We start from the raw sequence: 16,640 nt of genomic DNA on the forward strand, positions 1-16,640 counted from the left end.
ATACCTGGAAGACTGGCCGCAGTACGTCGCGGCCGCGGTCTGTACGGCGCCATCTCATTGTAATCCGAGTACCGTGACGACGGCACCAACTGAAATAAAACATTTAATTACTTGATTGCAGATATGACACTAAAACACACACAATTTCTTGGGTTACAGCATGAAGAGGTTTACGAATTGCAGAATGAAGAAACGTTTATTTGTAGTTATGAATGTCCTAAAATGTATTAGTAAACAACAGAACACATGTACCATAAATTACCCGCATTGAAACTTGAAAGTCTTCATAACAAACTTTTTCACTGAAAATGACAACAGGTGGCGCTGTATAGGGAAAACATTACCACGTGTTAAGGGTAGCTTAGAATATCGAATACTCTCCAATAGATGGCGCTGATTTAAGTTTTTGCTTAACCAGACTATACTGATAAAAATATGAGTGAAAAATTACCATCTAAGCTTCACTTCTAAATAAATATCTGACTTCAATAAATTAACTATTCAATTCAGTTACTGCCTGCAAGGCTTAATTTCTCTAGTCTGATTATTTAATTGACTTTGCCAACGAATAAAAACCATTAATAATCATTAGCTTTTGCGATTTGCACACAAAAGCTTATTTGTCCCAAATTTTGCATTTTATCCCAAGATAATATCTCATAATTTATTCACTCAATAATTTTTGTATAATCTATTTGCGACCTTCTCAAACTTCATCCAGCTACGCAAAAGCTAATTTGCACATAATATGTTGAGCTGGTAGATGTAGGTAGTACCTTCCAAATGGTGGAAGCTTTCCCTAACTTATCTTCCTACATAAAAACTTGCAGTTCTGATTCTCATTTTATAATAGCATAAAATTCCCGATTCTTACCGGCTTAGGCGGCACTTGCGGCAGCTGCACAACGGACGAGCGTCTCTTGTTGACGATGTTCTCATACTCAGTAGGTGTGAGTCCATAGCCGTCATCATAGAAGTACTGCCCGCCGCTGTCCCACTGGCGCGAGTCGTCGCCTACGTACGACGTTTGATACGGGTAGCTGCTCGAGTCGAAGTACTCCTCGTAACTCGCTTGCTGGGATATATGTGCGTGGTCCCTGTAAGAATATATGAAATTATTTATCTTAGACAGTCCCTAAACTCTTATATTAGGTATTGTCCTATTAAAAGTTTGGCATTAAAAATTTACTTGAAAAAATATCGTCCTTTCAGATTATCTACGGCAGAATCGTTTGTAAAGGTACTAATCAAATACTAATTTATTTTAGAATCGCGCTCGTCCGAGGCTTGTAAGTCAGTCTGCAATACACTAATTTGTGCTCGGCCTATGTTCTGCTAGCTCCTCGAGCATATACTTACCTTAATGTTTTCTTTAAAGAAGTAATTTATAAGAGCACATAACTTTGATTTGAGCTAGCTGTTCTAGTGCAGAATAGGTGCTACGAATAAACAATATTGTAGTTACACATTTTTTTATAAAACACATACTTATCTTTGCAATAAACAATAGCTACATAACTGATCACAGTACCGTACATGTATGCTACATGACATGGCGTAAACATTCTATTTTCTTTCAATAAGGAAAACCTTATATTTTCCAAGAAACACCAATATTCTTACACTAGGAAAATCAATCATATTTAAGGGGAATATTGTTCTACGAATTGAGTGGATAGTGAAAACGTATTTCTGAGAACATTAGGTCGGGGAAAAAGTCTTTTCGCATTATAGTATGTATGAACTTGTAATAAAATCTTTTGTCTGTACAAAAAAGCTCGATATTTGGGTACCTCACGAGCTTTTTTGTACAGAGAAAAGATTTTATTACAAGTTCAGACGAGCACGAGCACTGAAAGAAACCTAATGAACCGTATACTCATTTGTGATTATTGAAGCCAAAGAGATTTTATTACAAGTTCATACATACTACAATGCGGAAAGACTTTTTCCCCGGCCTAATATACATATCTATTCGTTTATTCGTACCTTATATGCGTGGAGGCGGCGTATGTTTCGTACCCGTAGGCTATATTGTCGTCGTACAGCGTATTCTGTCGCTCCAGACTCGGCCGCCGCTGATCCTCTGCAATCAGAAGATTTTAATTACAATTAATAGTAAAATAAACTTAGAAAATAAAGCTTGTAGATTCAAAAGTAGCGTAACGTTACTTTTTATTTTATTTTAATATTTATTTATTTAAAGAAATAGTTCGTTAGCCTGGCTACAATAATTCAAGAGCGTTCTAAAATATTTTTTTTTAATATCCATAGTTCAAATAGTAAGAAAACCGCCACCATCACCTGAATTTGATAAATGAGACTCTGATTGATATAAACAAGAGCTTGAAAGTGATAAAAACCCAGAAAGATTACAAAAGTATTGTTTTGTTATAGTAAATAATGTTAAATATCAGTGGTCTCATCCTACCCGCGGACTGCCAGTCTGCTGCCGTTCGCCATGATATCGCTGACTCTATACTCGCTTGTGCGTGCAACTGTGACCACGTCTCTATCCTGAAATAACAACATAAAAATATGTTATTGCAGTAGTCTTATAGAAGAAAACTGAAGACCTAATTTGTTTTAAAATATATTTAAGAATAACGCAACAGTAATGGACTTTCATGGGCAGCTTTCAAAATGTCAGACAATCAGAAATTAGGGACTTAAAAGTCAACATTGAATACGTTTTTACGGACTTGCATTACTAAACTGCAAAGAAAATATTAAGTAACACATAATATAGTTACTATACAATAATAAATAATTATAAGTTTCTATAAATATTTACCTATTCGTCCTCGGCTGACTGTTGTAATAAAGCGGATCGGTGTCGCCGTGTATGTGGTACTCATCCCTCTCATACGAATTCTCACGTGAAACCTCCAACGATCTCTGTAAATACATAAAAAATATACATTTCATTATAAGTCACTCAAAAAGCATACTAAATATCAATAAACTCGATTGTGAAAGCGGCTCTACCAGGAAAAACATAACCTTCCTCGTGGTTCTATAATATTATCCTAACAAATTATATTCCTAATGGTTTAACAGTTTTCTTTTTTAGGAGAGAGAAGAATAACCATCAAACATACTTTTGAAATTAATATTGTACGATGACAAAAATTTTATAAACATTATAATAACAATTTAATTGATTATTGATTTAATCGCATTAATCGTCATCACATTATTGTATTGTAATTTTAATTGGAATCAAATTGGAAAATTAAAAATCTAATCATCGGGAATTAATAAAGCGATATATAAATTCCATTCACCGATGCTGTCTAAATAGAAACTTAGCATAGAGATAAATAATTGCTTTTCTCGAAAACCAAAAAGCACAGTTCTGTATTTCCAAAAGGGGTCTTTTAAAGCAAGATCTAGTATTCCCCTTAGAAGCAAACGTAGGATTTACGATCCTAGTAAAGTAGCCTGTCCTATGTATCTCAGAGTTTTCGTGACTAGATCTTAAGAGTCTTTTGGGTACAGTAAGTTTGGCAATAATATTTCATTTTGCGTTTTGCAAAGTTAAAACCACTGAGAATGACATTGTGTTTTACGCTTTACAATACATTCCATTTAATGCTAGGCAAAAACATTCCTAAGCATACAATTTTTTTTAATACAAATATTTCGTTTTACTACAAGTTTCGGACCTACACAAAACATGTTACACTTTGTTGGCTGTTGTTGATTTGTATAACAACAACTTAAACTTAAGTTTTGCTCATACCTCACTTGTGACCATATTGACAAAATCGCCTATTGTTCTGAGAAAATATTCATAATGATTAGTTACCTGTGGTGTGTGCATCTGATGAGCGGCATTTCGGAACTGTGACGCGCTGCAGTTGGGATGCTGCCCCACCGGGTAGTTGAGGTCCGACGTGTAGTCCGAGTCCTCTGAATAACCTGCTGTGATATATATCAGAGAGTTAATAAGAGCATTGATAGAAAATGTTTAAAAAGATCTTGAAGCAAGACATTGGACGTGAATTTGGACCTAGTAGTATTCAGTTTATCTAGTAATTGTACTGCTAACGTAATGTATTGCGCATCGCAATATCCATTTTCAACAAAGACTATATAGGTGATCCTAGCTTCTATACGAAATACTTCTGTAATCAATTCCTAGCATTATTTGTCTTTTTGCAACTGTAAAGAGTTTCTAACTAATGATAAAAAAACATAACTTTTTAGCGTAAAAATGGTATTCCGACCACAGGAAATAACCATGACAAACCTGCGGGTAGAATTGGTAATAGTTTCATACATGTACGTGTCAACCGACGCCGGTTACAGCTTAACTTGCCAGTGGCGGTCACCGCAAAGCCAATTGTCACGCCAATTACGTAGCGATAGATACAAAGACCGATTGAGTTATTGCAGGCGAAATTAGCTTGATGCAAAACATAAACGCTCTATTCGTTACTAACAAATAATTACGATAAACAATCCCATCTGCGGAAACTTTTAATAATAAATAATATAATATAAGGCTTAGATTACAGACATTCTATTTTACCCATTTTATCATATTTATATGCTGTTTGTTTCTCAAAATTTAAAGAAGTATAATAGCATAATCAACTGCTCATAACATTCACTAAGAAGTTTAACCAAATTAGAATAAGTATAATACCTATAATATTATAATCTCCTCTCTTATCCTCTCTCATATCTCAATCTTTAACTATTATATGTGCCAAACAAAATAAAATGCCTTATTACACACATACTTTTATATATAACTCAAAACTTAATCTTTTAGTTGCTCAGAATGTAAGAACATCAAATATTTCGAAACAAACATAGTCGTAGGTAGATATCATCACACCATAACTTTAATGATCATTTTGTTTATACAACTCACAATAAAAAGCAATGGTTATAACTTTAACAATCGTATTCATGCAGATGTATAAATAAATTGGTTTCATTCAGCAATTCAACTGATCGGATTTATTCCTGGTCGGACGACACGGACGGGTTAAGCCGACAATCCCGGTTCAACCAATAATTGATGATTTTAATCTTTTACACACATGTCCGAAACATCACGGACATTGTGAATTAATCTACAAACGATGTAGCTATCGACAAATGTTTTATTGTTAATCTAGATTTAGTACAAGGCTTTTGTTTAAGAGATATACTACGCCTGAATATTATTACATCTACAATTTCGTTGTTAATTGAAAATAAGCTTATGCCGCAAATACATTTAATAATGTAATGGTTTTCTACCTTGAGCTAGGATGATAAAATTAGTTCAGCGATCGAAAACTCCAGTACGAAAGGGATCCAGAGTTATCTCATAGTTTCATTCTGTATGTGTATTTTCAGAATTGCAAACTTATAAAGTTATATTTAGCTATTAAATCACCCTTTTCATAAAAATATAAACTCAAAGCAAAACACAAGTCAATTTATGTTTTGTCAACGTCACTGTCAATTAGTTTGAAACTACCTGTCAATAAAAAAGGAATGACATATTTATGATATAAAAAATTTCATAACTGTAAACCTTTTTGGGAAAAACAATCTCTTGTAATTTCAATACCGATGACCGATTAATTCGTCTGGCAACTCTGAAAATGTCGGAATAACAACAGAAAAAAAAAGAAAATGGTTCACTCATCCCAACTTACACTACCTACTTTTCTGAATAAAGTAGTATACCTATAATATAAGGTTTTAATATGTTGGTGTTAGAACGAGAAGTGTTTACTTACAGTGTGCAATATGGTACTGCATTTGTCGGCGCGCCTGTTCGTCCCTTTCAGCATGCAATGTACCGTTGAGCAAATCCAGCTTGCGCTGCAGATCCGCACCACCGGTGCCCTCCGCGTCTGAAAACAATAAACACAGCCTTTAAACATCGTAATACGGACAACTTGTATTATGGGACTGAGAAATAACATCAAAAATCTCTCTTATATGCAAACATTATAACCACACCTTTTTTCCAAAGGGTGAGGCGGAGAAGAAAACGTTACTTTAATTACTAAATAAAAGTTTGTAAGTACGAACAAGTAATGTATTAAAATAAAAAATAAACTGATGATAACCATAACTCTCGAGTTATCGTTATCATCATGTGATCTATATATTCAAGTGCATTTGCTGATCGTATACTCTTGTCGTAGTTACTCTTGCATATTATTTTATTACGAAGCTTACTTAGCAACCTTTACGAAAATAAACACATTTTTATATCTAAGTATATCTGTCGATGTCCCAACAACTTAGCAATACTCATAAGTTGAACAAACTTGTGCAAATATTGGTAAATACCGTCGATATCGACGTCGTTTGCCGATACATTATTATAGCAGTTATGTTTCTTCCCTCTGATAACGTACCTTCATATCTTTAATGATTTTAAAACGGCATCAGTACCTACCTCACAATTTCAAGCAAATGATATTATCAGTTACTCAAAGATGCGTATTTGATTTTTTACATGTTACAAACAAACCCTTGTTTTTTTTTGTGCGCTTATAGAGTCATATGTAAAGTTTATTTATTGTGATTGGACAACTGAAGGTTATCTGATTTCAAAATGGAAGAGCTGCACTACCATAGTACAAGCTAAAACCAAACACCTGATAAACTTACTTAGGCCCGATTTCACCACTTCATTAGAAGTGGTGAAATCGGGAAACCTCATAAGCAACTTGATAGTATAAGTATTAACTTATACTATCAAATTGCTTATGAGGTGCAAAGTTGAAAGATGTTACATAAACCGTGGAGCTGGTCATTATTTACACCTAAATACTAACATCGAAGAGACAAGAAATATAGTGTTTATTCCAGAAACCGTACAAATAAACAAGCTCGTGCAATAAATATACTACCGTTATTGCATCACACATCCATGACGTTGACAACAGCCTTCGTCACAGCCATCGCAAAGTCATTTAACCCCAATCATGGGTTCCCACTTAATACTGAGCGACCCAATTTCTTAGATTAAATTTATTTCCCAGCGGCACTAACTCTCTCAGATGTCATTAGCAACCTGAATTAGTGGCGTAATTGTTAATTAATGCTTATGGAGTGTTAATAGCGCGATAGTTTTTTTGTTAGACGTTATTTTGTTGGTGAGAATGGCCGTAAATAAGATAAATAAAAGTTTTAAATTTCATTTTAGTGGGGTTTCATGTAGGTCCGTGTTTTTGTTACATTTAAACAAAGATGGCTTCCTGTACCTCGATTCTGTACATTCGATACTAACGTCACGCTATCGAATACCATACATTGCTATCGAGCTACTCGTTAGAAAACCGGCAGCAATCCGGCAGAGAATCGCGACCTATCGAGTATCGAAAACTTGACATTTAAAGTGAGAAAAAGATTCGTTCTGAAAATTTGTTCTTTAAATTAAATCTTATGGTAATAATTGTGTATTAACTAATTTGAAATATATTATAAAGTGGATAAAAAATAATCATGAAAGGTATTATTCTCATAAATAATAATTATAGTCTACTTTAAACGGTACTAGTAAAAATAAATCAATAATATAAATATCATAATTAATGTTGTTCAACGAAACATTATCAACACCGAAAAAGAATCAACGTCTTTTTTTTTTCTACGTTGAAGCAGGCAAAGGAGACAATACCTTTTCAGCCTTGTTGGCCTCGTCTTCCTAAAATTATCTAATATAGAATATTTAAATAATTTATTAAAATTAAAAATGGAAAGAACATTTTATTTCGAAATTCGAATTTCGAATTGCCCCTAAGTGCGCTCCAGCTAAAAAAAATAATTTATTTTATTTTATTTTATTTTAATGTTTGGTGGAAAATGGCGCCATTGAAGAACATAATTGTTGCGAAAATCCGCTAGGGGCGCTGATCAATTTTTCATACAAAATTTTTCGATAGCGAGTCGGTAGTCGATACTCGATAGTTGTACAGAATCGCGGTACTGCTACCTGTTACTTTAGTATACTAAATAGGGAATGGTTGTGTATAAAATCATAAGGATGCAACACATAATGACATAAATTAGGTAATTTTATTACTAGGATATCTGTAAAAAGACTCCTAACTTTTTACGGCGAAATGGTCTATAGCTAGAATTGAACGTAGCATGAAAACCGCTTACTATTGTTCGATACATTTGAAGTAATTTTACCGCGAAGAAATTACTCATAACATTAATGTTTACACGTTTCCAATAACTAGTAAATATTTGTTGTGAAAATACTGCGAACTCATATTGTTTGACTTGTCGTGACCCCAGGTTTTGGTCAATGTACTCTAACAAAAGACTTGGCATCGAATACCGTAAACTTAAAATACAATTTTACTTCGCCGAAATCGTTTTCAACAAAACAAGATAAATACAACATTTTCTAATATATTAAGCTGCATACTAAATCATTTTGAATCAAATGCTTGGTAAGATTTTATCGGGGTTCATTTCAGTTCACACAATTTCCGCTGATTTGAACATTAGACATGAACATTATTCGTACAAGCTGCAAGTCGCTTAGAAATTTAAATAAATTGCGATATAATCTTTAATTATGAGTCCAGCGATATTAAAAGTAATTTACAGCGGTAAGTTAAAAAGAAAAACATTTGGAAAGTAAATTTTTAGTTTGATTTTATGGTATAGTTATTTTATTTTGGTAATTCTGTTAGAAGCGACGCCTCTTACTACAGTCAATCATCAAAATATGATAAAGGAAAGGTAAAAAAATCCAGTTTCTCATATCAAGTCTCCCCTCTTCACTCATGCATAAAAATAAACTTCCCGGGTACTAATCCCATCAAAACTTAGGGACAATCACGAGACTTTTCGCTCGTAAAATTAAAATGTTTTTTTCAGAGTACATTTTTATCGGAATAAGGTCGAAATTTGCATAACAGACGTATTAAGGCAATCGTTGTATGACGGGTGCAATTACCCCACAAATTACTGAATGATTTATGCGCCGAGTTGATTGCACTTCAATAAGTAATCGTGAGTTTCAAGGGGTTCTTAGTAAGAAACTCTTTTATGCCGATACAATGTAAGTTCAAACGGAGTCAAGTGGAGTTTCTTGGAACGACTGTCAAAGGTTCCAACGTTTTCTTTTTAAGCGATTAATTCTGCTTTCGACTTAGTTGCAACTTTTTTCTTCTAGATTGTATAAGTCTGCGTCTACGAGGAATAAAATAATGCTTTATGGAAAAGAAAAATATGTTTTTTTCATCTCAGTTATTTCGTTACAGAAATTTCGGTATATTTATAACTGCAGATAAAGGCGATAGAAAATCTTGTCTAAATTGATATTTACTATATTATCATATCTCATGTGTTAATTTAATGATTAAAAAATATATAAGTACAATAAAGCATTATTCTCATGATAAGCCTACAAAATAATTTATTAAAAGCTACACTATCCATCATACTCATACACAAGTCAGTCTTAAAACAATACAGGCTTACTTAATTACCTTCCCGTCAAAACGTCAGACATAATGAGTCAACGATTTAACGTTAAAAATATACAGAATTTCATTTCGATACGCCGAAATTTGATCCAGAAATAGTACCTTCCTCTCAAATGGACCTCTTAATTTAGCTACACCAATTTAAGAGTAAAAATAAACGTGTTTTTGTTTTACAAAATTATTAGAACATTTTTGATTCACCTGAAGGTAAAATTAGCCGCTTAACAATGATAATACTTGAACACTTTGTTTAGTGTCTTTCATTACCATTATAAAACTATAGTTTGTAGCAATACTGTCAAATCTTATAACATTTTGGCTAACTCAACTAGCTAGAAACTCATGCTCCGTTTCCACACTTTTCAAACCACCTTAGTCACCAGTCTTCGGTAGGAGGACGATCTACCAAAAAATGTACTCGAATTTTGGACACTGGCAATAAATCGCTCGTAAAATTCTTTCGAGATTTGTAGTCTTCATAACTCCCTAGGCAGTTTTAACGTATAATAAGGCATCATAACATAGCCCACTAAAATTACATTGTGCTAACAAAATAATATCTAGTCTAAAACAGGCTAAGAAAATCGGACGTTTGCAAACATTCTCTTAACAACAATGTTATCTAAAACGCGAAGTGAGTGTTTTATTTGTTACGAGCCCGTTATGTTCTATCTTACACATAACAAGGTATTACATAGAAATAAGGGTCTCTTAACGAGTTAAGGGATTACTAGCGGGGCGATTTGATAGCGCTATGTGCAATACCGAATTCCTAAGGGACAATAACCATGGGTTTCCTTTATCCCTCTATCTCTTATGGAACTATCAATTGATTTTCAAACCATCATTGACTCCATATAGCTGTTTTAAAGAGAAGTGTTATCACCATGTTATAACTATCGAACGTGTAATATATGTAGTTTGTAGTTAAAATATCTCCTACAAAAAAGATTTTTGCAACTCAGTCAAACTCATAAAGTTCACATATTTTTTTAAGAATTGTATTTATGTTAATAAACGAAATATTTAGTAAGTATATGTATATATCACTTTTCTGACTCACTTCGATGGTATTAGGAAATTTTGGCCACCTGCTTCTGACTCAGAGAACTCGCAATACGTGAATCATTTCCATCAAAGATTTTGTGATTCATGAATAATGTCTATAAACAACTGATGTAAAAAGATTTAAAATTTCAAGCCCCGAAAAAAAACTGGTTTTTTATATGACCCATGTTCATATTGTTCATCAATGATTAGATTGTTATACAGACTATGAACTACATTTTTAGTTTGCAAGCTGATTTTAAGACCGTGGACTTTCGACACCCAAAACCGCTTGTATTCAATTCGGGTCATATTTTTTAAATATGTAATGTTTCAATAAGTTGGTAGAAACAGATCATCTAAAACATAACTAAACTATAAGTTCCCGCCACTAGTACCGCTTAGCAACAATCAAAACTATAAATAATCATATATTGTGACAACATTTCGCAATAAATACGTCAGATATTACTTAGCATGCGCATAAATGTCACTATTTATACGATTATACGGCTGTACGGCTAATGTGAAGGAACTGAGCGGGCTAAACGAAGATAGAGGAAGGTTTACGCGTTATGTTGTATTGAAATATGTGCTTTATGTGCGTAGTATTTAGGTTTGGTTTTGATTGTTACCTTTTATTGTTTAGGTAGAAACAAGGTGGTAAAATTATCAATTTGTGACAGTATTGGTAATCTTAAGAAAATGCCATAGTAAGTGGTAACTGTATTACATTTTAAAATCAAATTTTCATTTATATTCAACTAATACTCATACTAAAATTAAAATGTTAAAGACCAACTTCACAGTTTATAAATAAGTGTCCACTAACGTAATTACTAAATAAAGTGACAGTAAATGTAATAAAACTGAGTACATGCAAAATGTTATCTCAAAAGATATTTGATGGATAAGTATTCAGAGGTGCTAAAACAGTACCTAAATATTACAATGTCAATTTCTCCAAAATAATCATACTCAATTATGACGTCACTATTTACCAAATCTACCTACAATAAAAAACTTAACATACTTATTACGTCACGATTCACTAAATTCATCATCACTCAAAACTCAAACAACTATGACGTCACAATTCACTAAACACAACATCAGTCAAAACAAACAATAATGACGTCATAACCTACCAAACACATCAACTAACACGTGATTATAATCATATTACACCACACACAGATCAGTTTACAGTCGTTAAGTCAATTTGTTCGTCGCTGCAGTAACCTGTTATCTCCATCACTTGTACCCACTGTTACAAGCAGCATATAAGCCGTAAACAAACCAACGACTTCAACGTAAACACGAATATATTAAGGTATTTGTATCGCGAAGAATCGAGGTACAGGGTGATATTTTTAATTTTTAATAAAGCCTTGTTGAATTATGACTGATTAAAGTGCATTCATTACTTTATTTTTAATTATATTCAAAAGTTTCATCACAAACTGAATTTTCAAAAAATCTAGTGCTAAAAGTTACTCTATTTATAATTTTGAACCCAAAAAATTTAACCTTACTAGTAGAATCTATAAATGAAAAGGTTAGATTTGCATTTGGGAATATAGGTTAAAACACCAATAAACAATATTAACACATAACATCAAAAATAACCTAAATAATAAAACCTACATACACTAATTAACGCTACAAATAACTTGAAAGCACAACTCACATAGTTCACGTAGCAGCGTAGCACGCTACGCCGTAGACACATTATAACAACAGAATATATCGTAGCACACTGGCTTGGAAGTATTATTAGCAGGGACAACGGGTCATCGGGACAGCTCGGAAGATGCCCCCGTTTCGTCACACAAACCGACCAGTGACTTAAGAACTCTTGATTAAAGACCACGCTACTCTATTCCTTTGTAGATAATGTCGATTTTTGCTCAAGATACGGGTCAACTTGTAATGGTTTGTTGAGAACCACTGAACTTTTATTCGAACCTTAGTTTTAATGAGTTAGTGCGTGTTATCAGCTATGTATACAACCTTGAAAAGGGCTCGCATATGATAATGTACTTAAACGTTAATCATTGATATGAATGTTGTTTGTTTTTAATTAGCTTTAAAGAGATTTATTGTAACGTTATCGTTTTAAGTTTATGAAACATAAAGCGTGATAAGTTGCAGTTAACAGTAATTAGAAAGTTAATCGCTCAGTTTTTATGAGTAAATTATAATGGTATTAAAATTTGCATTGAGGTATCGTTAAAGAATCAGACTGTATTAGCCCGCCCAAATATAATAACAAAAAAAATCAGCTTATTTAAAACTTTACATCTAGTTTTGTTATTAGTATCAATGATAGTAATTCGAAATCTAGAATAACTGTTTTTCAACTAGCGAACGCTCATAACCACGAAACAAAAACCCAATTACCATCACAAAACATAACACAACAAACAATAGAGATTCATTAAAGAGATCTCCTCGTAAAATATTAACAAAACCTATTTCCCCTTTCTTCTCCGCAATGACTATTCTCCCGTAACTTTTATTCAAGCATAAAGGTTGGCACCAAATAAAAAATGTACGCAAAACATAATATTTCACAGTGAAATACTTCAGAATGGTCGTATCGTTGTAATCCCGCGTTTTTTCCCGCACATTTCAAAAACTGCTCGCGGCTGACTCTTTATTATTGCGGGAACAACGGAACTTTTTAAAACTTGAAAATAAAGTACTGAGAACAAATTTCGTATGCTGTTAGCTGTTCTGTAACTAGCTGTACATGAGACAAGTAAAAAAAAAATGTAAAAAACGATCATTTGAATAACTTTGATTGAATGGCGCTTTGGAAATTACTGTTTCCCCTCGACGTTACTTTTTACCTCCTTTTAACCTGATATTTATAGACAATGATTAATTTGTTGCATAGACCAAAAGCTTACAATACGCAACGCTTAAAAAAAAATTGCCAAGGAATATAACTTACTTTAAAAAAGAAACAAAAAAGAAACCGTTTTTAAATAAAAGCAAAACCTTTAAAACGCAAAACCTGTTAAAACTGCCAATGCAAGCACTGTTTCATTGAAAAGAAGTTCTCAATAATCTTTTTAACACTGTCTTTCTAATGTGAAACCGGTTTAACCGAACATTTTCTTGTTTTTATTCGGTATCGACACAAGTGGAATTGCGTTTCATTCGCATTGGGTTGGCTCCAACATTTAATAATACGGGTCACTGCGTAGAATTCTCTACATCTGTTTACCCCTTAAGGAAAGGGCGCATTGCCTTATTTAAATGGTGCTTATTATTTTTATGTAGATTTATATCTATGAACAATATTGTTGTTTATCCTTTCCTGAATAAATCAAGATTCTGGTTATAACTTCGCTCGTTTTCCTTCTTATGATTAATTTATATTGTGTTTTTAAATAACCATTCCTTGTAACTGGGAGACTCCATACCAACCTATCACATGGCCATGGCACCGTTATCAACAGATTGAATAAAATAAGTTTATTTTCAAGAACCACAGTACCAAGAATAGTACAAAATATATACAGTAATATACACGCACGAATCAAGGATTAATATATTTTTCATCAATTGATGCACAATTTCGTGATTTTGTGCATCAATGCAAATTGATTCGAGTTTTATCCTATTTATTAATAACTATATCGTTTTCATAATAAACTGTTGACCCGCGGCAATCCCTTAGTCATCGTTTTACCTCAAATGTTGCGATTCATCTCATAATAGTAAACATATAGAGTGCTAATTCAATATTCAGGGCATGTGTAGCGCATTTCCATTATTTGGAAGCTAGCATATACAATTAAGCACACAGTAAATTTATAGGTACTTTTACAATTTTATCAATTATATAAATACATATTGTATAAGAATATAAGTGCCAAACTACAGTAATAGTATCTAGATTTTCTCCGCATATTAATATTGCAAAGCTAATCAATGCTTTTACAATTTGCTACGAAATTATTCAAGCGCGTTCCAGGAAATGCATCTACTACAAAATTAAGTAAGCGGTAGACTTAACTAGAAAGGTGTACAACCTCTCTAGTTATTTTTGTTAGATTGTTTGCATAATTTAAGTACAATATTATTTTTGAACGTTGCGTTAACGAAGAATAGTTAATCTATGTTTAATCTACTACAACAAATAAAGTATGTCAGTGAAAAGAGTCCGACTAAACATTCATAATAAATTATCGATTAGTTTTATTAACATGACTTTTCAGCAGTAACAACAAAAATATCTATGCAAAATTACTGCGCTAATATAAAGGCAGACCAGATAATACTAATTGCAGCCAATCATACCAAAATACCAATCGTATTTAATTTTAATATTAACCAGTACACTGTACAGTGATAAAATCAAATAGTAATCATACAAATGCTCTCAATAATTAATATATTACGCTTCCATATTTCAATGGAAATCAATTAACAAGTTAGTATTTAACTAACAAAGTTCATTGAATCGACGTGGCGAACGGCTAATTAGGCATAAGCACCGATTAATTAGTCCGTCCACAAAGCCGAGACCAGAATAATGGTTTTGAATTCACTTGCATTTAGTACAAATAATCTATGCGGCTGTTGTTTTGCTTGTGGCTTTTCTCGTGTGAAATTTGGTTTGGTAGCTGGAATTTTGCTCTGGGTAGAAACGGTTTGAATTTACCTTCGAACCAGTAATGTTCGTGGTTTTGATAGATACATTTCTTCAAAGGAAATTGTATCTATCAAAACTTGCTTGATTGGTTTAATCGTTTTTTTTTAATGTAATAAAGCTAGTTTTCTTCCTGAATATTTCAAGTTCACCCTAATTTTTCCAACCTAATAAAAAAACAGTTCCCTGAACCAGTAAATAATTTTATATGCTTATGAAGCCACTCTGCAACCTACTAGTCAAATAAAGTGCATTAAGCCCGGAAACACACCAACTTTCATATGACTCGCGTGCACAACTTAACTGTGTTGGCGCAAATTGGTAAAAAAATATTTTGCCTGTATTGTTTGATGTTTTCCTGTAGGTTACACTGACCGTAGTCACAGGCTAATGTTTACTCCTTTATAATATTAGATAAGAAACATGCAACGCAAAAGTTTTTAAGTAAGTTTTTTTTAATGTGTTTTAAATAATTAGTAAGTGTAAGTTAAATCTATACTAATATTATAAAGCTGAAGAGTTTGTTTGTTTGATTGTTTGTTTGATTGTTTGTTTGATTGTTTGAACGCGTTAATCTCAGGAACTGCTTGAAAAATTATTTCAGTGTTAGATAGTCTATTTATTGAGGAAGGCTATAGACTATATAACATCACGCTACGGCCATTAGCAGCGGAGTAGCAACGAAAATTTTTACAAAAACGGGAAAAGTTATGACCCGTTCTCTCTTATGTGACGCAAGCGAAGTTGCGCGGGTCAGCTAGTTTAAATATAAGTAGTGTCTTGTTTTTGTTTAATCTTGTATTGATAATATACAGTTTGATTATTCGAACTAGTCTTAGTCTCAATTAGTCTATTATCAAAGTTCTAGTCTATGTAGATTTATACATATATGTTCGTACTTGTGTAATGTGTATGTCTGTTTAGTTTATTACGTGTGTTTACTAAAACAGTTAGAGACTTAGTTTGCATACGGGAATAGGACTAGAGATGGAGAGAGGACAGGTGTGTTAATGCATATGTATTTCTATTATATTGCAACGTTTTGGAGTGGACAAGAGGTACAGTGCTTAAGAGATATACATTTAGTTCATAAATAAACGGAATAAACAGCTTTTTTTTATATGTCGAAGTTTTAAACGACCCATCATATCAACTGAGTTAAATAGTAAATACCTTCCTTACCTAGTTTTTTAACTTCAATCATTTTAATTAACCAACACAAAACAAGGCTGTTTAACCTCTTACAAGAGCTTAAATTACTTATTAAAAAACCTTAAATCCTTGAGAACTCATTAGTATTAATTAATAGTAGTAGTCGTAGCAGTATACTAGTACTTAACATAGCAACTGAGAAAGATGGAAAACTGTAACAACAAATAACTTACATTATATCAAAAATACGAAACACAGAACACTAATTAAACAACAATATTCCATAACAAGCTATTATTAGC

The 16,640-nt window shown here is 32.8% G+C and overlaps 1 protein-coding gene across 4 annotated transcripts in view; it reads right to left on the bottom strand.

Annotated features, from left to right (window-relative positions):
- Positions 1 to 16,640, bottom strand: part of LOC142978874 (protein unc-13 homolog B-like) — a 373,594-nt gene that overhangs the window by 249,046 nt on the left and 107,908 nt on the right. For 3 of the 4 annotated variants that reach the window (XM_076123478.1, XM_076123480.1, XM_076123476.1), the window contains exons 6-12: positions 5,748 to 5,864; positions 3,812 to 3,927; positions 2,795 to 2,898; positions 2,432 to 2,517; positions 1,990 to 2,086; positions 875 to 1,097; positions 5 to 89 (exon numbers count right to left, since the gene is read on the bottom strand). In XM_076123478.1, the coding sequence (XP_075979593.1) occupies positions 5 to 89; positions 875 to 1,097; positions 1,990 to 2,086; positions 2,432 to 2,517; positions 2,795 to 2,898; positions 3,812 to 3,927; positions 5,748 to 5,864 (828 nt within the window). The remainder of the gene's footprint in view (positions 1 to 4; positions 90 to 874; positions 1,098 to 1,989; positions 2,087 to 2,431; positions 2,518 to 2,794; positions 2,899 to 3,811; positions 3,928 to 5,747; positions 5,865 to 16,640) is intronic. The other variant, XM_076123479.1, reaches the window with a different exon arrangement.

The sequence above is a fragment of the Anticarsia gemmatalis genome, chromosome 15 (assembly GCF_050436995.1).
Source record: "Anticarsia gemmatalis isolate Benzon Research Colony breed Stoneville strain chromosome 15, ilAntGemm2 primary, whole genome shotgun sequence".
Taxonomy (NCBI): Eukaryota; Metazoa; Arthropoda; class Insecta; order Lepidoptera; family Erebidae; genus Anticarsia; species Anticarsia gemmatalis.